This window comes from Pangasianodon hypophthalmus, chromosome 2 (assembly GCF_027358585.1).
Source record: "Pangasianodon hypophthalmus isolate fPanHyp1 chromosome 2, fPanHyp1.pri, whole genome shotgun sequence".
Classification (NCBI taxonomy): domain Eukaryota; kingdom Metazoa; phylum Chordata; class Actinopteri; order Siluriformes; family Pangasiidae; genus Pangasianodon; species Pangasianodon hypophthalmus.
The window spans coordinates 10,509,332-10,533,903 of NC_069711.1; the positions used below are offsets into that span (position 1 = coordinate 10,509,332).

At 37.9% G+C, this 24,572-nt stretch overlaps 1 protein-coding gene across 2 annotated transcripts in view; it reads right to left on the minus strand.

The window, feature by feature from the left end:
• Positions 1–24,572, minus strand: part of LOC113532783 (cadherin-22) — a 190,811-nt gene that overhangs the window by 17,132 nt on the left and 149,107 nt on the right. For both annotated transcript variants that reach the window (XM_026924421.3, XM_053229740.1), the window contains one exon: positions 14,802–14,923. In XM_026924421.3, the coding sequence (XP_026780222.3) occupies positions 14,802–14,923 (122 nt within the window). The remainder of the gene's footprint in view (positions 1–14,801; positions 14,924–24,572) is intronic.

Sequence of the window (24,572 nt, forward strand, 5' to 3'; positions counted from 1 at the left end):
CTTCATCTTACAGGTGGTGAGCCCACAAGATGGCTCCACATCGCCATTTCGGGTTCATCCGAATAGATTACAAGGGAGGCCAAATCACCTGATGCTCACCTGCAGACACCAGCGTCAAGACTGGCTCTAGGGGTGGGACCTGGTAACCCTATTATTATCATTATTATTATTATTATTATTATTATTATCATTATATGTAGTAGTAGTAGTAGTAGTAATAAACATAGCATAACAAGCAAACAGCAAAGGACAACAACAATAGCAGTGATCCAATTGATATTTGGAATACCATGCTGAGGCCCTATGGGTAATTTATGTGTCTGAGGTACAGAGTTTGTGTTTGCATATATATGTGTGTGAGTGAGTGAGAAAGAGGGAGAGAGAGGAACAGGGATAAAGGAAAAGAGTGTGTAGGAGTGTATTGAGTAACAACTATTGCTCCCTCAAGCCTGATCCACTAATTAAATTTTTATCTAACGCTCCCCTTCTGACCTCTGGACTAGGCCTGGATTGGTGGAAAGAGAGAGAGATATTTCCAAAACCCCAGCACATTCTCCAGAGTGCTGCAGTCTGTTTAGAGAGATTGCTTTCTTCTCTGAGGGGAAATAGCAGTCTCTTGAGCCAAAGAGCCAAATTAGAAGAAAAACGAGTGCTGTCTGTCCATGCCTAGCAGACAAAGTAAACTGTTAGATCAATAGATTCCTCATTAGTATTTGCACTTAGGTGTGTATATATGGTTATGTATTTTAGTCCATGTGCATTTCTCTGTTCTAATTCATGCATCTGTCATAGTGTTAAGCCGTTTGTCTGTTTACACACTCCTGCATATGTGTGCACAGGCATGTGCATGTTTTTTTTTTCCCTAACATTATTCATCTGCCTGGAACAGTCCCAGGGGAGGACAGAGTCCTTGTGATATGTCAGTGAGGGTTGCTCAGTGCTGTTTGATGTCTTGTGCAGAGTTGACAGCCCTCTCTTCCCTGGGCCATTCTTAGTATTTGCCTTTCCTGCACACACACACCACTATATGATATCTGTCTCTTTTCATCAGATCGGGCTCTTATGCCCAAATACCACGGGGTAACCAGTCAAACATGGCATTCTGGAAAGCCTGCTCCATGTGTCAGTCTGAATGTAGACGAGGCCAGGAGACAATGCCAGATTAGGAGAGAGGTCAAGAGTTGGAAGAAATCTGATCTGAAACAGAGGGAGAAGACAAGGAAGAAAAGGGGGGCAGGGAATATTCTGGGTTTCAGTGTGTCCTTTCCATTCAAGAGGACATGAGGAGATGGTGGGTTTTACAAGGAATGATTAGAGGCCACTTCCAGGCGAATGATTCAGCTACATAGAAGTGCATGGTGTGTGCTCTCTTTTTTAAAAATTCACAGTGGGTTACCAGAAAGGACAGGGGAGTATAAGGGTATCAACAATCACTCACTTACTTTCCCTCTCACACTACTGTTGGCTGTGCTGTACTCTTTCTCCATACTTCTGTTTTATCTTTTCCACCATCAGAATTTCTTCTTTTCTTCCTCCTCCTCCACTCTTTCATTCATTCTGTGACATTGACTTCTATCTTCTATCATGGTGTGATACAATGAGTAAATGTTTGATGTGTTTTGGCACAAGCTAAGTCTTAATTGGACTAAACATTTAATTAGAGATGTGGGTGCGTTCAAACCATGGCTGCTGTGAGTCACTCTAGTGTGAAGGTAAAGAGAGAAAAAAAGACCTCAGGCTTAGCTTTGTCATTCAGTACCATAACGTGGGGGTTTATTGCATCTACTGTGACGTGCATCTGTGGCATTAATAAATGAATCAAAGGTGAATCAAGCTTTCAGAACATAGACGCGCCCTATTAATAATAATCACATTGTTTTAAATGCATGAAAATTAAATGTATCCAGTAAAGTTGACATGAGCACAACTCACTGTAATCACAGTGCTTCTGTAATTGGACATGTTTGATCAATTTTATCCAGGGTCGTTATCCTGGAATCTTGCGTGCACATATGATACACATCGATTTGGCGGCTTGCATAAAAATACAACACAGGACAGAAAGAGCTTCTAAATGAAGGAACCAAATTAAATATTTAGTGTAAACATTAACCACTTCAAGGGTTCAACATGCTCAACAAGTGCACAGGAACATGATTACACACTGGTAGATATACTGTATTTTGTGTGTGTGTGTGTGTGTGTGTGTTTAAGTTCTTTCAAGTAGGTTTCAGTCTAGCAGATTAAACTGGGTTGCTGTGTGAAATATATCTGTCTTGGCTGCGCTCCAGTGAATATCATGGATTCTTATGTCTTATGACATGCAATGTTTACAAAACATGTCATAAGCTGTGGTAATTTAGTGACTGATAATGACAGCATATTTCAAATTACCTTACTGTGAAATCTGTCTAATTCCGTAGACCATATTTTGTGCATCTGGATCCAGTTTGTCAATTTTGAGTTTACAGGAACTACAGGAGACAACAAAAATCACTCTCCAGGATGAGGATCAGTGACCACTGCAGTAGGCTGTGCAAGTTTTGACAAAGATTTTATACCACAGCACTGTTGAATGCTGAATTTTGTTTGTTCAGAAGATGCTGATTAATTTTATGAAGCAGCCTGACTCTGACAATAGTTTTACCTGCAAAGTTTATATTAATCCACTTATTCTAATATATTATTAATTATTAAGGCACTTGTTAAAATACTTCATACTAGTATGATGGATGATCAACATAAACCTGCGTAATCATTGACATGGCAAAGTTTTCTGTGCAGAGACATTTATTTAGCTTTTTTGGAAGGACTCTCCTGTGTCAGCACTTTGTAATAGTCACAGACGAAGCTGTTCCTTAAAGTTTTCTGACATGGAAACATCCTCAGGATGGAGGGCTTCATGGTTTCTCAGGAAAATGACAAGCTGCATTTTTTTTTGGTCTTATTGGGTAAACATGATGAGGTTTGATTAGAATTTGGCAAGGCTTGCTTCAGATTCAGAGTTTCTCTTAATACACATGAAATCCAACCAGACATCTTATGTAGCAGACATTAAGGATCTGCTGCTAATGTCTTGGTGCCAGATACCACAGCACACCTTCAGAGGTCTTGAGTCCATGCCTCGACAGGTCAGAGCTGTTTTGGCAGCACAAGGGGGACCTAAATAATGTTAAGCAGGTGGTTTTAATGTTATGGCTGATCGGTGTAAACTCCCTCTTTCCGCCCTTCCACCCCCCCCCCCTGTTAAAGTAGATGGGGCACTACATCCCTGTGCCAAACTGGCTTTTAAGCTGTCACATGAGGTCTTTTCTTTACATCTCTGTCCCCTTTGTTTTTCTTTCTCTATTCTTCTCTGATTCAGACTCTCTCCTTTAAAAAAAAACAAATATGCTGTGTTGCCATCCTTTAAATTGGATCAAACTCCATGCATTTAGTAACTAAAGCTAATTTCATTTCACTGCTGTGGCACCAGAAACCTGAACTGAGGAGCTGCTGTGTGTGAGAATACCGAGAGCAAGGATGGCAAATGAACAAAGCTTGCTTAATTGGGCCTGCTGTATATGTTATGAGATTATACAGTGAGTAAGCAACTTTACGAAGTACACAATCCTGTACAGAGTATAAACTAGGATTTGTACTTTCTTATGTTTGAAATTCTTGTCAGGAAAAAAAATGTTGTTGCAATACTGTAAAAATATAAGATTTAATTTCTTTTTCTTTTTTTGTACAGCTACCTTAAGTTTTAGAAAGGCATAAAGCATTCATATTATTGGAACATATTATTATTATTATTATTATTATCAGGGATGCACTGATACCATTTTTTAGTACATGGTTTTTGGTACTCAACAGATTTCTATATCAGACACACGTCTCTGCTGTGTTTCTGTCTGAGCTACTGGCAGGAGAACAAGCGATGGCACACTAAAATTTTAATTATAACAGTATTCAGTTATCAGTTATAAGGAAGTGAATTCTGGTTTGAGATATATTAGCTGTTTATTTTTAAAAAAATAATTAATGAAGGCTAGTTCAAAAGATTCCCTCTCACTGAAAACTTCCCCTCTCAGTCAAGCTAATCTAAATCTCCCATTTTACTGAATTTTTGCCAAACTGTCCTGAAGAAAGCGCTAATACAACAGAATGGATATAAAGTGGCACACAACCAAAAGAAGATGGAAGAAGGTCACTTTAAACGGTATATTTCTGTTTATTTTGTTTCCTCATGTTGGTTCAAAATGAGTATCACAGCATACAAACACTTTGGTATCCAGTTACAGGGTGCACGATAATGACATCTTTGTAGATTTTGATTTTTTAGAAAGTATAGTTTTGTGATTTGGCCTTTACTCTTAATCAGGGTCAACAAAGAACATATTATTTAGCTCTGTTTATGTTTCCCCAATTTAAATAGTGTTCATTAAATAGTGTTCATGCGCTTAGACTACTAGATTTTTTCTTTATAATATTAGTGAGTTGATTTTAAATTAAGTGTATTAGCTAGCTACATTAGTTAGCTTGGATGGAGTAAGTTTGCAGTGGAGAAAATGACCACTGCAATGACCAACAACAGCTGATCATCAATAACAACACAGTGGGCAATAGCTGTTATTTTCACTCACCTAGCGTTGTCTGTAGACATTATTTCTCGCATAGCCTACCTTGTAATAATAAGTAAACATTTCATTTTCTTTCCTTTTAAACAAATTATAATAAAATATCACAGACATTATCATGATTCGGAAAATAAGAATCCTGTGACCTACTTAATAGGAGTTATTCCAGATGTACCTTTTTACCTGGCCAGTTAAGGGCATCATGAATGAGCACAGATTGTCATTTGAATGGACTAACAGGAATTTGAGGACAAATGTTTGGCTGGCCATATGAGCAAAAATGCCTCTAATTACTGGCTCATCCACAGGGCTGCTTTCTTTGCTTCTTATCAATGTGATTAATTGTCCAGCAGAGAGTGTGGGCAAAGTTAATGCTCATTGTAATATGTAAACTACAACCTCCATCCCCCCTTGTCTCTCTGGTCTCTTCTCTCTTCCATAACCAATTTACTGTACAAATAGAGCCCTGTGGGAAAGGACAACTTGCCACTATTCATAACAATATGCTACAGGTTATCATCAAGCAATTACGATAGCCTTAGTACTGAGGATGCAGCAGGAGGCACAAAAAGTGTGCCATGCTATAATAAGCACAATTTATTATGTTAAATCTTTCTAAGGTCACACTTTAGCTTTCAGGTTTGAAAAAGAAGGGTTGCATTGGTCATTTTTCAATTTAAGTATATTTAAAAACAGCAAGGGTCATATCCCCTACGGAGAACTGATCAAAATCACAACATTAATTTAGCTTACTTTAGAATACTAGATATTTTCCCCAGGCTTATGGAACTGTATCACATCATTATACAAGTCATATTCACTTTACCCTTATCATAAATCATTATTATATTTATTATTCCATATGCACAGATAGTGCAAAACATGCTGGAGTTGACTGAAAGTAGAGGGTGACACTGTTTGGTGCATCACAACTGACACAGAACCAATCAGTGCATACCAATGTTGTAGTTAAGACCATTTCAGCTAAGACAAATACAAGACAAACACCCACAGCAACTGAGACCAAGACAAGTTTAAGACTTTTACAGGCTGAGACTAAGACAAGACCATGAATAATTAGTTTCTTGGTTTCACTGGAAAACTCTTTATGGTTTAGAAATCCAGAATGGATCATAGATAAAGATGCTAGCATTGCAAACCTAAGCAGACTGCAGTGAGAAAGCACCAGCATTCAGAGCTAAAGGAGAGGGAAAGTTGGTTTGCATTTCAAATATAATGTCAGAAAATGTTATTAAAAATGTATTGATTTATTTGTGCTTGTTTCAAGACCAATAATGAGACAAAGACCAGTCTTAAGTTGGTGGCTAAAGTCAGTGACATTACTTAATATATATTTACATGGGGAAATTTTCTCATATTCAGAGTTGGTTACACACATGCTTAAGTCAATTTTCTGGGCAGCCCAGCAGCCCATTCAGATTATGCAAATCATCTGCATGTACTTCATTCCTCCAAGATTGCCAATTTTTATTTTTTTTTTTGAGTAGAAGCATTCAAGAGGGGTTTTTCAATAGCATCTAGACCACTGCCTTTAAACACTTGCACTTGCCTTTTAGTTTGAAAATTTAAAGTATAAAAAATGTGGATTGAAAAAGGATTTTTTTTTCTCTGCTGTAAAATGTAATATGGTGTAGCATACAAGCAATGCAAAAAATGAAAAAAGACTAATATGATGATGTATGAATGAGAAGAATTGAAATAAACATCTAATAGGAGTCTAGTACTTTGCCAAAATATTGCTGCAGGAATAGTCCTAGTTGTCATAATCACATTAATTTAATCACAGCAAATTTGGTTCAACTTAACAATATGGCTTCCACATCATTATTTGTCCTAATATTTTGCATTTTACTTTTTTATATCGTGTGCTAACTTTTAGTTAATGTAGCCACAAGATACAAAATTGCAGTTATGAAAACATTCTGCATGCACAGGATATACGCTATTTAATCACACTTTGCTATTTTGTGCTGTTAAATTAATAAAATAATGCCAATTTTGTTGTTACAAAATTTTGTTGTTAATTCGGTGCGTTCCCCTGCCAACAGTTTAAATGGATAAGGTTCATTCATCTGCTACCCTTAAAGCTCAGGTTTTTTTTACTGCTGTGTTCATTAATTTCCATATAATGTACAATTTGTTCTATTTGAAGGATCCTTGGTAGATTTCACTTGAAAGAACATTTTTTGTATGATTTGTACAAAAAAAGGAAATTCTTGAAATAACTTTTAGTATACTTTCAGTCACTGTACGGTTATTTAAATGATGCAGAGAAAATAAAGAAACTCTGTGCAGTGGGTAAATAGAAATATGACTCCATAGGTATTCAAAGACATATTCTTATTTAAGTGGCATAAAAAAGATAGATAGACAAGCAGACAGACAGAGAGACAGACAGACGGACAGACATACAGTCAGACAGACAGTCAGACAGACACTGGAAAAACACGTCTAGTGTTGTACTCCCTATGTGTGTGCTAACATGCTTGACCCCACAACACCACCGCATATTTAGCCCCTCTACTGTCAAGGGACACCCTGCACAAAAAACATAAATAAAAACCTACATAATAATGGATCATAGGCTGTATTTTTCTCCTTGCCTCAAAACTCATCCAGGAGAATAATGGTTTTGGAGTTTTCTACATTCTGTGATTCCACTGGGAAAAAAATACATATAACATTACTGACTGTTTAGTAAGAGTGCTGTAAGGATAAATAGCTTATTTGATGCTATCAAAAACCTTATTTCAGTATATTACAGGAAACTACATTAGGAATATATCTATAATTCCATTTAAATGCTCATAAATAAAAAGGTTCTTATAAATGGAAAACATTACAATAATAACCATTTCTATTTAAATAATAGTGATAACATATCGCCTCCATAACTGCTATGTGTAAAATTTTACCAAAATATACAATAATTATCATTAAAACTAGACCTATAAAATAAATTATAAATAAATTATCTTCTTTTATCCAACTGCTAAAGCCATGGTCCGCAAAGAGCTTACAAAGCATGTACGGGATGTCATTGTTGAAAAGTATCGGTGAGGAGAGGGGTACAAAGGAATTTATAAATGAATTTAGCATGGAACACCATGAAGGCACCACAGTGGAGGCTGGAGACTTATCAGGGAGGCTGCCAAGACACCTTCATTAAAGGAGCTGCAGAAATATGCAGCAAATACTGCTCTGTCCCTGTGTTGTGACAATCTCTCATATTTTTGACATGTCTGGGCTATGGGGTAGGGTGGCTAGATGGAAGTAAAATAAAACATCTAAGCCTGTCTAAACTTTGCCATAACATACATACAATCACCCCATACCATGAGACAAATTGTGTTAGGGCCTGATGAGGCCAACTATTTGGGCATAATTCTAAAAGAAATGTTTTCTGCAAAACAAGACAGCTTATCACCCAAAGAATACCATAGCCATGGTGAAGCATGGTGGTGGCAGCATTAGGCTATAGGCCTGCTTTTCTTCAGCTGGGACTGAGGCTAATCAAGATAGAGGGAATTATGGATAGCTCCAAATACCAATCTATTTTGGCACAAAATCTGCAGACCTCTATTAGACAGCTGAAGATGAAGAAAAAATTCACCTTCCAGCACGATAATGACACAAAGTGCAAATCCAAGTCAACAAAGGAATTGCCTCAGAAAAAGAAAATTGATGTTTTGGAATGGCCCAGTCAGAGACCCGATTTAAATCCTATTGAAAATCTGTGGAATAACTTGAAGAGGGCTGTGAACAGGAAAGCTCTTAGTAATTTGATAAATCTAGAGCATTTTTGCAAGGAGGAGTGGAATAAAATTGCCAAATCAAGATGTGCTAATTTGGTAGATTCTTACCCAAAAAGAATGAGTGCTGTATTACTCAAAGGTGTGCACACTTATGCATTTTTCTTTTCCTAAATTCTTTCTGTTTGTTTTTCTCTTGAATTTTATTAGTTGCTATATCAAATTAAGGGTGGAAAATATCTGACATGAATTTCCTTGGTTTAAGTTTACAAAAACCTTGCATTTTAACAGGAGTGTGTAGACCTTTTATATCTACTGTATATTACTGCCTTCCTAATGCATAGCCATAGATGAGCTACAGTCAGATTTTACATCTAAAAAGTGATCTATGATACAGTGATACAATGAGCAATGATTTTAAGTACACAGCAGGCTTATGTTAAAAAAATGTATATAGATGTAAATACAGTATGTATGATGTTTAAAACCCCTTTATTTAAAAAAAAAAAAAAAGAAAGAACCCAAAACTTATTCTATCTGGAGCTTTTTTGTTCCTCTGTAGGAAATAAACATCTTGCTAGCTCTAGCAGAAATGTTTTACCTGGGGATATGAAGCTAGTGAATATTTCAGATTGATATCTCTGCACTCTGTGATAATCAACTAAAGGTTAATGCGCTATATTGGGTGTGGAGGAGTAATATTCCTCCAAGATGTGTCAGCACAGGTGTGCACGGTAGGTAGCACTTAGTGCTTAGCTCAAAATGGAGAGGGAGGCCTAAGCTTCATTACACGTATGAATGTAGCTTCTGGCATGGAAGCCTTGTTGTAAAGTAATCCTTTTTATCCCTGTTTTATTTATTTATTTTCTTAATCAGGCCCATACCCTGCATATTGGTGGGTAATTGGATCCCAATGTGCCTAAAGCTGTTGATAGAGAAGAGGTCTCACACCATGACACCTTAAAAGCAGGTTACTGTACAGTATACATTAGGTAAGTGCATCAACCTCCTATAATGAGGAATGCAGTGGTCATGCACTGGTCTTTTTACAGAAAACTACTTACAGATCACTCCATAGCAACTTTAAAACACCAAAGTCTTGCCTGGGAACATATGATGAATCAATTTAAAAAATGTGTGCAACACAAGTATAGTGTATGTAAAAAATGTACAGTTGAAGCCAAAAGTTTACATACACCTAAGCTAAAAAGACATTCAGACCGATTTTTCATTTTACCATACATTTCCTGTGTTAAGTCAATTTGGGTATATAGTATATTTCCATAAGTGAACATTTAATACTCAGTGGGCCTCGTTTATCAATCTTTTAATAGAGTTCTGTGGAAATGTTTGCATAAGCCAAAATGAACAAATATTTTCCACTGGATTTACAAAAGTTTCAGGAAGGCTGATTTTCTTCATACTCGAGTGCATATTTTGATCACCCAAAACGTACACAGCTCATTTGCATATAGTGATGACCGCAAAACTCCATAAAGGTTCAAGTGCACAGACAGCTGGGAACACGAAAGGAACAATCAGGGTAATGTCTGAAAGACAGAAGTAAAAGTTATTTTGACTCACTACCATGATAATAAAATATTTTATAATATTTAATATTAATAATAATAAGCAAGCTCTAAGTCTTCTGTCAGCTGAGGTATTTGTTTACAGCTTACTGTTTTGCGCAGACAGACCAGCCCATTCTCTATTTATACAGCAGCATTTCTTTTGTCATAACTGAATGATTAGTTTTATTTGTCTTAAATTATGAGTTTGTGTTGGCTTGCTTTATTTATTTTTTAAATAATTTAATTAATGCCAATAATATAAAACTACATGTTTTCACAAAGTTTTCTCGACGGTTTTCTCAGTCCCTGACCTAGTGAACCAGCATGAGGATAGATTTTTGGTAGAGAATACAAAGTACTTCTGTAAGTCACTCTGGAAAATGCTAAATGCTGTAAACGTAATAAAAATAAGCAATTTAACCTTGTCAGTATATTCCATATATAAAAGTGCAGTAATTCATGCAAATGATATGATTTGAAGGGTTACATTAGTATTCTTACATGTAAATGTACACACACTTAGGGATACAAGTAGGATACAAATGTTCTTCTGAATTTTCATCAATGCCGAATTTATGCAAATGCTCGTATAAACGATATACAAATAAATCCATTTGTATCCAGTTTGATAAATGAGTCCCATTGTTAGCAATTATTGGCATTGCTTTTTAATTGATTAATTTGGATTCACACGCTTGAGGTAGCATACCACAAGCTTTACACAATACTTGGGCCATAATTTTTGCTCATTCCCCAAGATGAGACAGTCAGGTTTGTGGGTCTCCTTGCTTGGACACGCTTTTTCAGTTGTCTACAAATTTTCTACAAATTATGGGATTCAGGTCAGAGCTTGCTGATGGCCACTCCAGTACTTTCACTTTGTTGTATTTAAGCCATGTTTTTACAACTTTGGAGGTATGCTTAGGAACATTGTCCTTCTGGAAGACACAGTTGCGATCAAGTTTTAAACTTCTGGCTCATGTCTTGAGGTGTTGCTTTTGTATTTCTAGATGATCCTCCTTCCTCATGATGCCATGGATTTTCTGAAGTGCACCAGTCTTGGGATTTATTAGAACCTTTCAGATCAAAGTTTGTTCATCCCTGGGAGTTAATTTGTGGCTCTTTCCTGAATGATCTGTATCTGTGTGGTCCCAAGATTTTTATATTTGCATACAATTATTTGTACAGATGCTCATGGTATCTCCGGTTGTTTCGAAATTGCTCTTAAGGAGGAACTGGACTTGTGAAGGTTCGCAAATTTTTTTTTCTGAGGTTAAATAAGGATTCTCCGATGATATCAAGGGCAAAAATATTGGCCCTTAAATACAGCCACAGGTGCACTCCCAATTAACTCCTAATTATGAATATTGGCCAATCAGAAGCTTCTAAAAGTCATTACATCAATTTCTGGAAATCTTCCAGACTGTTTAAAGAGACAGTCAACTTGGTGTATATAAACTTGTGACCCACTGGAATTCTGATATAGTGTATTAAAGCTGAAATAAATCTGTCTCTAATTGATTGCTTTAAAATTACCTCAAACAAAATGATGCCCTTATTGGCTTTTCCAAAGCATTGTATGATAACTTGAAATGTGTGGAGTAGAGAAAATCTGAGATTGAATATTTTTAGCCTAGATATATAAAAATGTTTGGCCTCAACTGTATGTAAGTGATTTCGTTAAATCAGGTGACCTGCAAACATTTTAGACAGGCTGATTTTTTTTTTAACACTGCAGTTGTTATTTATCTTGTGTCAAGTTTATTTGATTTGGATTTAATACATACTGTATTTCTAAAAAAAGTCTATATAAAATATTTTTGCACATAACCAATGTCACATTGGTTAGCAGTAATGGTCAAGATGCATTTTAGATACTGTGGTAATTCTTGGTGTCACTATTTGTGCTTTGTGGAAAGGGGAAAACACACTTTTTTTTCTTCTAGTTGAGCCAGAAGACATGCAACATAACTTTTCAGAAATATCCAAGAATTTACTGCCTTGGCTTGTAGTCCTTTCTGAAAACCAGTTAATAATATAAATTGCCTTTGGTACAAAGTGTCAGAAAGATAGTTTTTTCCCAATTGGAAAAGGTCCAAACTAGGAGCAAAGGAATAAAGAAACAATTCTGACAAAAGCGGAAAAGGAATTGGCTTCCTACTCAAACTGACAGAAACCGATTGCCTGAGTTTGCCTCTGGTGGGGGTTGTTCAAATATGGAAGGCCAGAAGGGTCAAATATAAAGATCACCGAATTCATGTTTAAAATGTTCTCCTCTCAGATTTACCACAAACCACAGAGGAAGACATTTAAGCAGACATAAACTCAAGCATTAGCCCTTATAGACTTGGTTTAAGGGGCAATTTAATGCAAAATCAAATTCCTATGAGTTAACAGTTATGGGCACAAAAACCTTTTAGATTTCTCAATTATATTTCTATATGTTTTTAAATATATTTAAAAAGATTACTATTTTTCGCATGAAACTATACAATGGATATAAAAAGTCTACACACCCCTGTTAAAATGGCAGGTTTTTATGAAATAAAAAAAAAACTCCCTCCAAAATTTACAAAAGGACAAGACAAAACTTACCAGAGAGGCTGTCAAGAGACCTACAGCAACATTAAAGGAGCTGCAGGAATATATGACAAGTACTCATTACTCTCTGCATGTCGAAACATACTCTCATATTCTTCACATGTCTGGACTATGGGGTAGGGTGGCTAGACGGAAGCCCCTTCTCACAAAAAACATCCAAGCTCAACTAAATAACCCCAAAACATGTGGCAAAATGTGTTATGGCCTGATGAGACCAATTCAAAAAGACATGTTTGGCGCAAAAAAAAGTACATCACTAAAAGAACACTATCCCCACGGTGAAGCATGCTGGTGGCTGCTTTTCTTCAGCCAGAACTGGGTCTTTTATCAAGGTGGAGAGCATCATGGCTACAAATACCAGTCAATTTTAGTGCAAAACATTGAGGCATCTGCTAGCAAGCTGAAGAAAAGGAATTTAACCTTTCAGCACAACAATGACCCAACGTGTATAGCCTTTTTATATCCACTGTAGATATCAATGTGGTGGGAAAATGGCTAGTTTGTCCTGCTGCCTCGTATATTGCTTGCTTTACTGCTTTTTACATAGGTCAGTTTTCATTATTGACAATCTTTTAGCTCTGAAGAGTTGCACTGCAATATATAAGAGTGGTTTAAATTAAGACACTTGAAAAGACTGTTTAGGATTTTCAGACCAACTGGTAATGATAATGCAGTCTGTCTGCAGCTTTTAAGGTTTCTCACATTGTTATAAGGAAAGGATAAAAGGAAGATTTTTGCTTAGTGTCATTACTAAGGCAAAGATTGATGGGTTGGAGAGGATTCTTATTTTATTTGTATTTTACTTTAAACATATTTTTAATTTCTATTCCAGTGAGTTTATATAGTAATTAACTACGTATTCTCTGTAGAGTTTGAAGGATTGTTTTAGGCATGTCATATCCATATAAAAAATTACATCTGTAATGCTAGATTTGTTCAGTAATGTATATGCATCCCTCCATTCATGTTTGCTTCAATGATGTGTAATGCCCCAATACTGTTTGCAGAGAAGCAGCCCTATATCATCATCTCTGTACTTTATGGTGGGTATGGTGTTCTTGGGACCATACTCACAACCCTTATTCTCCATACACCATGAGCTGAATTATTGCCAACAAGTTCTATTTTTGTTTCATCTGTTGTTCCAAAAAGGCTCTGATTTGTCTAAATGCTTGCATGCAGATTTTAAAACCACATCTCTGTGCTTCTTTTTTGGCAAAGGAGTTTTGTGTGGGGACTGAGGTGACTGCTGTGGAGTTCATTGCTTACTGTTCTCTGTGCAACTTTTGTTCTTTCTGTACTTTGATTGAGTGGCAAATGGCTTCTCTCTTACCTTCCTTATCATTAGTCTGAGAGTGCACTGTAAAATCTAGCAAATATATGAATATACAGTACTGTGCAAAAGTCTTAGGCACCCTATTTTTAGTACAAACTTTATTATGGATTTTTATTTTATGGCTTCTACATTATCGAGTCGGTGGAAAAACATTTTAGATTTCCAAACATTAGCTTTCCGGCACAAAATTAAACGTTACAGAAAAAGGTTTGTATGTCAGTAAAAAAAGGAGCATATTACATAAGAGACCACTTTTCAGACAAAAAACATAATGAAGGCTGCTGGGTTTTGCTGCAAAAAATAAGAAGCAAGTGTGACATTCAAAGTCTCCAGAAGAACTGTGGCCTTATAAAACTCCACAAATTGTACCTGAGACTACTGTTTTTTTAAAGCAAAGGGCCATCACACCAAATATTTATGTTATTTCATTTATTATTGTTTACTGGTATTTATAGCATTTTTTAATGTATTTTTTAATGTATAAGTCAATTCGACAATATGAGTCAATACTGCAAGTCAATATGAGTTCAAATGTTGCATTTATAACACTGGAATACCATTAGGTGTTGTGAAATTCTATATGTGCTTATATAATTCTGTGCTTTACGCTGAGATGCAATTCTCCTTTCAAAACTGACAGCTTTATCAATGTAGGAAGGCAGTACCAACAAGTATGTCAATGCCTTCCAATCAGTCATGCTGAGATGTAATCCATGAAACACTTTGAGACTGACAATGATGGGAAAAACACAAATGATTTACCATTTTTTCAAGAAATGATATCTCAGTTCCTGCTTTTTTGTATCTGCCTGTGCTGGCATGCAATGTGTTTGATCATCATTGTTTTTTATTTAATGAAATGGTAATATAATAATAAATAACTGCAGAGACTTTATCTCACCTGCCCAGGTTTTGCATCTTCACAGATGGAGGCTTCATATGGGGTGGCCAGCTCAGGTGGGTTGTCATTCACATCCAGAATACGGATGCTAACTGAAGTCTGAGAAGCCATGGACTGGTTATCTGGAGAGAGAATAAAAGAGTGAGGAAGAGAGATGATAAAGGGTATGAGCAGGTAATAATGTGTAACCAATATTAATGTTGCATTTATTTTTCCCTAACTGCAGGTTTCTGATATAAATAAAATGGAATATGGCATATAGAGAATAGCATAAACATATGATATATACTGTAGGTGATTAACTGTGGTTACTTTACAAGCCAGTAAAGTAGCCACAAATCTACTATTATTGTCCATTGGTTCCTTTAACTGTAAACCTGTTTCCCATCATTTTCATGATATATAACTTCCTGATGCCTAACACTATTGTAGCTTTTAAACTCTGAACTTGTCTGTCATATAAAGTCTAATAAACAAATAAGAAACAATTTCTATACTTAAAAGAAAAGCAGGGTTTAGTTTGATTTTAAAATCAGATACATACAGGTTTTCCCCATATCCACTGAGAGCTAATTCCTCCCCACAATCTGAAAGGAAATCATGACTGAACAAACCTATTTTCAGATCAAGCTTGGCTACAGTATGTGACAGGCAATTTTGATAATTAGAACAGTTTTAATCACAGCCTCCAAAAACCTTCAGAATATAATTTTGTTAAGATATTAAAATCACTAGGAAGATTGTCAGTGTTAGATTCCTTCAAGGCTAACATGAGGAGTCGGGATGTAGGAGAGGAAATGTGCAGTCATATTATAATTTATATTACTAAAATCAGTTGTGTACACAGATAATTAATTAATTTGTCTGTTTACTCACTTACATTTACAGCATTTGGCAGACGCTCTTATCTAGAGCGACTTACAATTATCTCATTTATACAACTGAGCAGTTGAGGGCACCTTTTGTTTGAACCCACCCATTTTTCAAGTGATCAAAAATACTGGAACATGTGACTTACAGGTGTTTCTTGTTGTCTAGGTTTGCCCTGTTAGATTGAATGTTTAAACAATTAACAGCTCTGAATGTCTACTCTTAGTTTGAGCCCTGGGTTTTGCCTGTGAAGACTGCCTTTGTTGTTAAAAAGGATAAACCACAATGAAGACCAGAGAGCTGTCTATGGGAGAAAAGCCATTTTGAATCTGAGAAAAGTGGGAAAATCTATCAGAGCTATTGCATTAGGCATAGCCAGTACAACACATTGGAATGTCCTGAAAAATAAAGAAATGACTGGTGTACTAACAAGCAGACACTGAACAGGTCAGCCAAGGAAAACAACAGCAATTGATGACAGAAACGTTGTAAGAGCTGTGAAGACAAACCCAAAAACAAGAGTCAGTGACATCACTGACAACCTCAGGGGGGGAAAGGCATCACGATCCACTGCTTCAAAGACTTTGAGAGCAGAAATATAAATGCCATACCACAAGATGCAAACCACTCATCAGCAGTAAGAATGAGAAGGCCAGATGGTAATTTGCAAAGAAATACAGAGACGAGCCACAAACATTTTGGGACCAAGAGTAACCTCTACCAAAGTGATGGATAGGCCAAAGTGTGGAGAAAGAAAGGATCTGCTCATGTTCCAAAACATATAAGCTCATCAGTCAACCGTGGTGGAGGAAATGTCATGGCTAGGGCTTGCATAGCTGCTTCTGGAATGGGCTCACTAATCTTTATTGATGATGTAACTCATGATGGCAACAGCAGAATGAATTCAGAAGTCTATAGAAACATACTGTCTGCCAATTTACTGAGAAATGCATCCAATCTAATTGGGAGGAACTTCATCATGTAGTAAGACAATGATGCAAAACGCACTGCCAACACAACAAAGGACTTGATCAGGGGAAAAAGAAATAAGATACGTGCTAATACTTTTGCTCACCTAAAAATAGGGTGGTTTGCCAACAAAAATGCCATGTTCTAAGTTGTTTAACACATCTGTATATACACCAACAGCAACAGGGTCATGGGCACCCAAGGATCATTGATGTGCATGGGGATACACAGTGCATCACAGCTTGCTTCATATGGGGCTGCATAGCCGCAGACCGGTGCCGCAGAGTGCCCATGCTTACCCCTGTCCACCACTGAAAGTGCCTACAATGGGTATGAGAGCATCAGAACTGGACCATGGAGCAGTGAAAGAAGGTGGCCTGGTGTAATGAGTAACTTTTTTTTTTTTACATTATGTGGACAGCCGGCTGCATTTGTGACGCTTACCTGGGGAAGAGATGACACCAGGATGCGCTATGGAAAGAAGGCAAGCCTCCGGAGGCAGTGTGATGCTCTGGTCTATGTTCTGTTGGGAAACCTTGGGTCCTGGCATTCTTGTGGATGTTACTTTGACACGTACCACCTACATAAACATTGTTGCAGACCAAGTACACTCCTTCATGGCAATTCCCTAATGGCATATTCCCTAATGGCAGGGGCCTTTCAGCAGGATAATGTGCCCTGCCACACCTCAAAAATTGTTCAAGAATGGTTTGAGGAGCATGACACAAAGAGTTCAAGGTGTTGACTCCAAATTCCCCTATATATATATACAGTCAGGTCCATAAATATTGGGACAGTGACACAGTTTTGGTAATTTTGCCTCTGTACACCACCACAGTGGATTTGAAATGAAGCAGTCAAGATGTGACTGAAGCATAGACTTTCAGCTTTAATTCAAGGGGTTTAACAAAAATATTGCATTAACCGTTTAGGAATTACAGCCATTTTTTACAGAGTTCCTCCATTTTCACAGGCTCAAAAGTAATGGGACAATTGACTGATAAGCAGTTTCATGGCCAGCTGTGGCCTGTTTCCTCCTTATATCATGATAAATTAAGGAGATAAAAGGTCTGGAGCTGATTCCAAGTGTTGAATTTTCATTTGGTAGCTGTTCATGGGAACTCTCAATATGCCGTCCAAAGAGGTGTTGATGCAAGTGAAGGAGGCCATCATTAGGCTGAAAAACCAAAACAGACCTATCAGAGAGATAGCAGAAACTTTAGGAGGGCCAAATCAACATTTTGGTACATTCTTAAAAAGAAGGAATGCACTGGCGAGCTCAGCAACACCAAAAGGCCTGGGAGACCACAGAAAACACCTAAAGTGGATGATTGCAGAATTCTTTTCTTATTGAAGAACAACCCCTTCACAACATCTAGCCAAGTCAGGAACACTCTGGAGGAGGTAGGCCTATCATTGTCAAAGTCTACAATCAAGAGCCACCTTCATGAATGTAGATACAGACGGATTACCTCAAGATGCAAACCACTGGTAACACTCAAGAACACAGAGGGCAGATTAGACTTTGCTAAAAAACCTCTAAAAAAAGCCTGACCAGTTCTGATGGAAGATTAACTTGTACCAGAATGATGGGAAGAGAAAAGTATGGAGAAGGAAAGGAAGGGCTCATGATCCAAAGCATACCACATCATCTGTCAAACATGTGGAGGCAGTGTTATGGCATGGGCATGTTTGGCTGCCAATGGAACTGGGTCACTGGGGTTTATTGATAATGTGACTGTTGACAGAAGTAGCAGGATGAATTCTGAAGTGTACAGAGCTATACTTTCTGCTCAGATTCAGTCAAATGCTGCAAAACTGATAGGACAGCCCTTCACAGTACAGATGGATAACAACCCAAAACATACTGTGAAAGCAGCCCAAGAGCTTGGAAATTAAATGTTCTTAAATGGCCGAGTCAGTCACCTGACCTCAACCCAACTGAGCTGCTTTTCACTTACTGAAGACAAATCTGAAGGCAGAATGACCCACAAACAAGCAGCAACTGAAGATGGCTGCAGTAAAGACCTGGCAAATCATCTCAAGGGAGAAACCTCAGCATTTGGTGATGTCCATGGGGTCCAGACTTCAGGTAGTCATTGACTGCAAAGGATTTACCTCCAAGTAATAAAAATAATCCTAATATTTATGATTATATTAGTTTGTCCCATTACTTTTGAGCCTGTGAAAATGGAGGAACTCTGTAAAAAATGGCTGTAATTCCTAAACGGTTAATGCAATATTTCTGTTAAACCCCTTGAATTAAAGCTGAAAGTCTACGCTTCAGTCACATCTTGACTGCTTCATTTCAAATCCACTGTGGTGGTGTACAGAGGCAAAATTACCAAAACTGTGTCACTGTCCCAATATTTATGGACCTGACTGTATATTTGTGTGTGTGATTAATATATTGAATTTTATATATTTTATATATGAATGTATTGAATATTAATATAAAATATTGAATTTCTAAACAAATGTAGTTTTGAGAACATTTGCATACAACAAACCATATGAGAATGCAATTCAAACCACTTAATTAACATGCCTCCATTAAGCCATTCTATGCCTTACAGTAAATGAGGTTATAGTGCTATATGATATGATATCATCAGAGCAAAATCTATTGAAATGCTAAATTATTCATTATAACATATTACGTATTAGATACATTAAAACTGATTCTGGTTCAGTAAGCTTAATTCCACTCCATTGATGCATGTAGCTCTGGGATAAACTTAAATAGTCATATGAGGCTAAGATATTAAGGAAAGGGATTTCAGCAGCTTAGAGAGATACTGCACATCTGCTGTAGGCTCACCAGATGTGGGAATGCCAAATATCCTGTCAGCCATGAAATATAATGAAAAAGCACTTCTGATTGCTGATCTTAGCACGTGAGCAACAAAGAAACACTGCAATACAAGAAACGGTTTGTGTGCTAGAAGTGCAGAAGTGTTTCAAGAATGTCAGGGTAATAATGTGTTTCTGTCATAAAGATCATTTAAGTCTGGAGGAAATGATTTAATGCTTGAAGGGTTTTATCACAGAAAAAAAACATCTGGAAGACAGACCTTGTAAAAGTTCTAAATAAAAACACCATTGTAAATATTCAATATGGTATAAAATATTATTAAATGTCTCACTCACCCACTCACCCACTTACGCACACCCTGTATTGTATGACTCAGGGGCCACTGTCACAAATAATTTGTTTTGAGTGTTTCTTCTTAAAACTTCACTTGCTCAAAGGGAGTTTTATTAAGGGATTCTTAAGCTAAGAGGTAAGGCAGGGTCAAACTCCTTGCTCTAGATCGCATGTTTCATGAGAATCTGCACAGAAAATTCATAAATTAAAATCAGTGCAAGCCATTAAAACTAAACTAAGAAACAAAATGAAATTATTGCTGATTTCATACATTAATTAATTAATTAATTAATTAATTAATTAATTAATTTTCTATTCTGCATCTCCTAGGAGTTGAGGTGGCAACAGGCTGAGAATGTGCATCTAGAATATCCCCAGCAATGTATTCCTACTCCCCACATGTTCTAAAGCCAGCTGTGAGATATAGTCTCTTCAGGAGGTCCTGGGTCTACCCTGGGGTCTGTCCAGGGGGACATGCCTGATATCGCTTTAGCACGTGCAGATCAGGGTACAGCCTTATATGGTACCCAAACCATGTTAACAGGCTCATCTCAATTAGGAGGAGCAGCAGCTCCACTTTGAGGCCCTTCTAGATTGTTGAGCTCCTTGCCCTATCATGGAGAGTAAGCCCAGGAGCCCAGCCAAGGAACCTCATTACTGCCACCTGTATTCATGACCTTATTCTTTCACCACCCATAGTTTGTTACCACAGGTAAGGATAAACCAGTAAAGTGAGAGCTTGAAACCTGAAACTCCTGAAAACTGAACTCCTGCTTCACCATCGGCAACTAAAACTCTACTCTACTCTACCCAAGCTAACCCAAACCTTTTGTCAATCTCACACTCACTTTTTCTATGATTTATGAATAAGATCCCAAGTTATGTAAATTCCTCAATCAGGGGCAAGGTTTCTCCTCTCACCTAAAGGGAGAACCAAATGCTTTTCCAGGACAAAATATCATGGTCTCTGACTTGAAGGTGCTGATTCTTTTCCCAGCTGCTTTGGATGATGCCAAGATGGTATCACCTGCAAGCAACAGAGATGTTACCTCTAGCTCTCCATACTAGACTGCACCTTGATGCCCTGTGCATAAAAACAAAAAAGTGGAGACAAGACAGACCTATGACAGAATCCAACACCCACCTTAAGCAGGTTTGCCTGAATGCCAAGAACACAGACACAACTCTCACAGCACTCATGAAGTACACAAAGTAGTGACTCAGATTCCCCCGTACTCCTGCAGTACCTCCTACAACAAATGGCAAGGTCCATGATCATAGGTGTTCTTCAAATCCACAAAACACATGTAGCCTTCAACATCTCTGGCCGAATCTCTTAGGTTGTTGCTATGAAGGTTGCTAAATGCCATAGTAACTTCAACCACAGACATTCCAAAACACCAGAGATTTCTTGCACTTGCCAACTGAAGAGAGGGTTAAGGAGTTCCTTAAAGTGTCGCTTCCGTCAATCAGTAATATCCCCAGTAGAGGAAAATGCTCCTGCACATTTGCTTAGCAGAGCTTGTGTGTGGGCTCATCTCCACCTCCTGAGGCCCCATTCAGTGCCAAAATCTTTCTGAGGCTATCCAAACTCAATTCACCATCAAGTGCAGACCAGCTAACAGCTTTGCCTCTCTCTACCCGAGTGCAGATACATTATGGCCACAAATCTGATGCTACAATTGCATAATCAGTTATTGACCTTTAGACCGTTAGTGCTCTTATGAGTAACTTTGTGTTCAAACAAAATGTTTGTTATTGACAATCCTTGCATATTTCACCATTTGGCTTCAGATCTGGGAGACCTGGTGGGCAGTCACCATTCCAGTTCATCCCAAAGGTGGTCAGTGGGGTTGAGGTCAGAACTCTGTACAGGCCACTTGAGTTCTACCACTCCAGTGAAGGGAAATTGTAATGTTATAGCCTACAAAGACGTTCTTTACAATTGTGTGCTTCCAAATTTGTGGCACCAGTTTGGGGAAGAACCACATATGGGTGTGATGGTCAGGTCTATATATATATATATATATATATATATATATATATATATATATATATATATATATATAGACCTGACCATCACACCCATATGTGGTTCTTCCCCAAACTGCATACACATACACACATACACACACACACAAACACTGATCAGCCATAAAATTAAAACCACCTGCTTAATATTGTGTAGGTATGGACTCCACACGACCTTTTTCAATATTGTTTACTGTAGCTATCGACTCTCATAAGATTACTTGCTAGATTCTTATAAATATACTACTAATAAGCCTTAACTCTCTTCTTATTATTGAAAGCAAGCAAGACTTTTTTTTGCATTGTTTTATTCTCCTTCTTTCTACATTAAACAACTTCAGTTCTTAGATAAAGATGTTACAGTTAATATCTTTCCCTATATGTGAGACATGATACTCTTCCCTTCAATTTACCTCCAATGCAGCCTGCAATTTGATATCAAACATACAATCAGAGGCTGTAAAAATTGTATGTCACTCTTTCCTGAAAGATAGGGTTTAGGCAGCTGAGTGGTTTGTCAGTGCTACTGCCAAAGGCAAACCATTTCTATGGCTCTAACATCTTGAGTTACTCTGGAAGGAACTCAGTGAAATGGGGGCAGAGGAGAAGTGGATAATTTTTCCAAACAGGAAAACTAAATTCCAAAATTCCAGAAATCAGATGATACATTTGTTGTGTTCTGTTGCTAAAATGCAGTGCATGGTGGTGCTATGGTCAATCACCTTTGACTTTTGCTATACAAATGCAACTGACCTGTCAACCAGCATGTATGTTTGACTGACAGAATCAAATTGAACTCTTTGTAAGCCAATACCAGTAAATGTGTCCCAGAAATTAAAAAGCCTTGAGAAAGAGATTCTGTACAGTGAATTCTGATGCAAGCTGGAAAAGGAATCTGTATAGCACTGTCCACTCACCTGATTAGGCAGTAACTCTCTCTCTCTCGCTCTCTCTCTGTGTGTGTGAGAGAGACAGAGAGAGAGACTGACTTTGAAACACCTTTTATTATAAATCTTTTAACTGTCAAAAACCCAAAGGCAATATAAACTGTAAACCTTTTCTAACTGTTAAGAGAATATCACACTAGCACACATGTACAAGCACTCACACACGCACACACACGACAAGGTTTCCACAATCATTAACTGACACAATTGCTTCTCTTGCATCCCATTACATTTCGAACGGTGCTGTATAAACAGCACTGTTCGAAATGTATTTGCTGGTAATATGTAATTCTGTGATAACGCATGATTTAAAGTGATTTAAAGGACTACTATGTTAAGATCGTGTCCTTAATTTTTACAGCGATGCGATCTGAGTATAGCTAGTTTGGCCTGCCCTGACAAAAAAAAATAAATTGGCCAGTGGACACTGTTCTGGTTTACATTTACTGTCCACTATAAACATAGTTTGTGTAAATATAAAACACGACTTGTTTTAAAATATTTCCCAACAAACAAACAGAGGTGCTAATATGAGGCCTTCACAGAAAACAATGACAAAAGTATCAATAGTTTCACAATATGAGCATTTGGGTGAATCAGATTGATAGTAGCCACCGTGCAATGGAGTAATGTCCAATGGAGATCCCTAGATCTTTTTGGTAGAGCAGGTAGATAGACAGTCATTCTTCTTAGTGCTGTGCAGATTTTACCAAAACTTCACCATAACAAACTTCACAGATGGGCAAGGAGGAGGCGGGAACCGAGTGAACTGATTAGCCAACTCAGTGCCAGGCATGCGTCCTCACAGTCTGGCCCCTCCCTCCTCCTCGTCACACCCCTCCAGCCTGACGTACACCCCTTCCTCCCCTCTCGGGAGGAGCAGTGCTGCCCTGCATCCTGCGAGTGAGAGAACAGACGAGAGGAGGAAGAGGGGAGAGAGACGGAGCGAGCAGTGGAGACAGTAAGAGGGTGAGAGAGGAGAGAAAAAAAACTGGTTCCCAGACACTGTCATCTGGTCCTCAGCCAGCCGGGAAGCAATCTCCCACAACGCCGAGCACTGGGCCTCCTGGCAGATGGCTATGGCTCCTCCCCTTTCCAGGAGGACGGCAGCCGCACCTTCCAGCAGAGGGTAGTGGGTCCTCTGTCTCCTGGTGGACGGCAGCCGCTCCTTCCCTTTTCAGGTGGCCGGCAGCAACTCCTCGCCTTTCAGGAGGATGGCAGCAACTCCTCTGTCAACCACTCCAGCACCACACTTCCTCGGCGCCGCAATCCTCTTGCAGAGGCAATGGCTCTCCGACAGCGCATTCCTCCTCCTTCCCAGGTTTTGGCACCAATGTAACAAACTTTGCAGATGGGCAAGGAGGAGAGGGGAACCGAGTGAACGTAAACTTAACGTTTAAACATAACATAAACACAAACACGGATGCTTGATCGGATTGAGATCTGGGGAATGAGGAGACCTGGGCAAAACCTTGATCTCTTTGGGCCTCATTTATCAAGTTCGATACACATGGATTTATTCATAAATTGTTTGTGTGAGTGTTTACACAAGAAAAGTGGTATTTATGAAAGTCCTGTAAATTCAGGAAAAAAACAACATTTGTATCCTACTCGTGCTCCTAAGCATGTGTAAATGTACGCATAAGATGACTAACTAATGTAAGTCTTAACTTGATCAACTTCAAATCATATAATTTATGTGGATTACTGCACTTTTATATATGGAATTGCTTATTTTTATTATGTTTACAGCATTTAGCAGCTGCCCTTATCCAGAGCAACATACAGAAGTACTTTAGAGTCTCT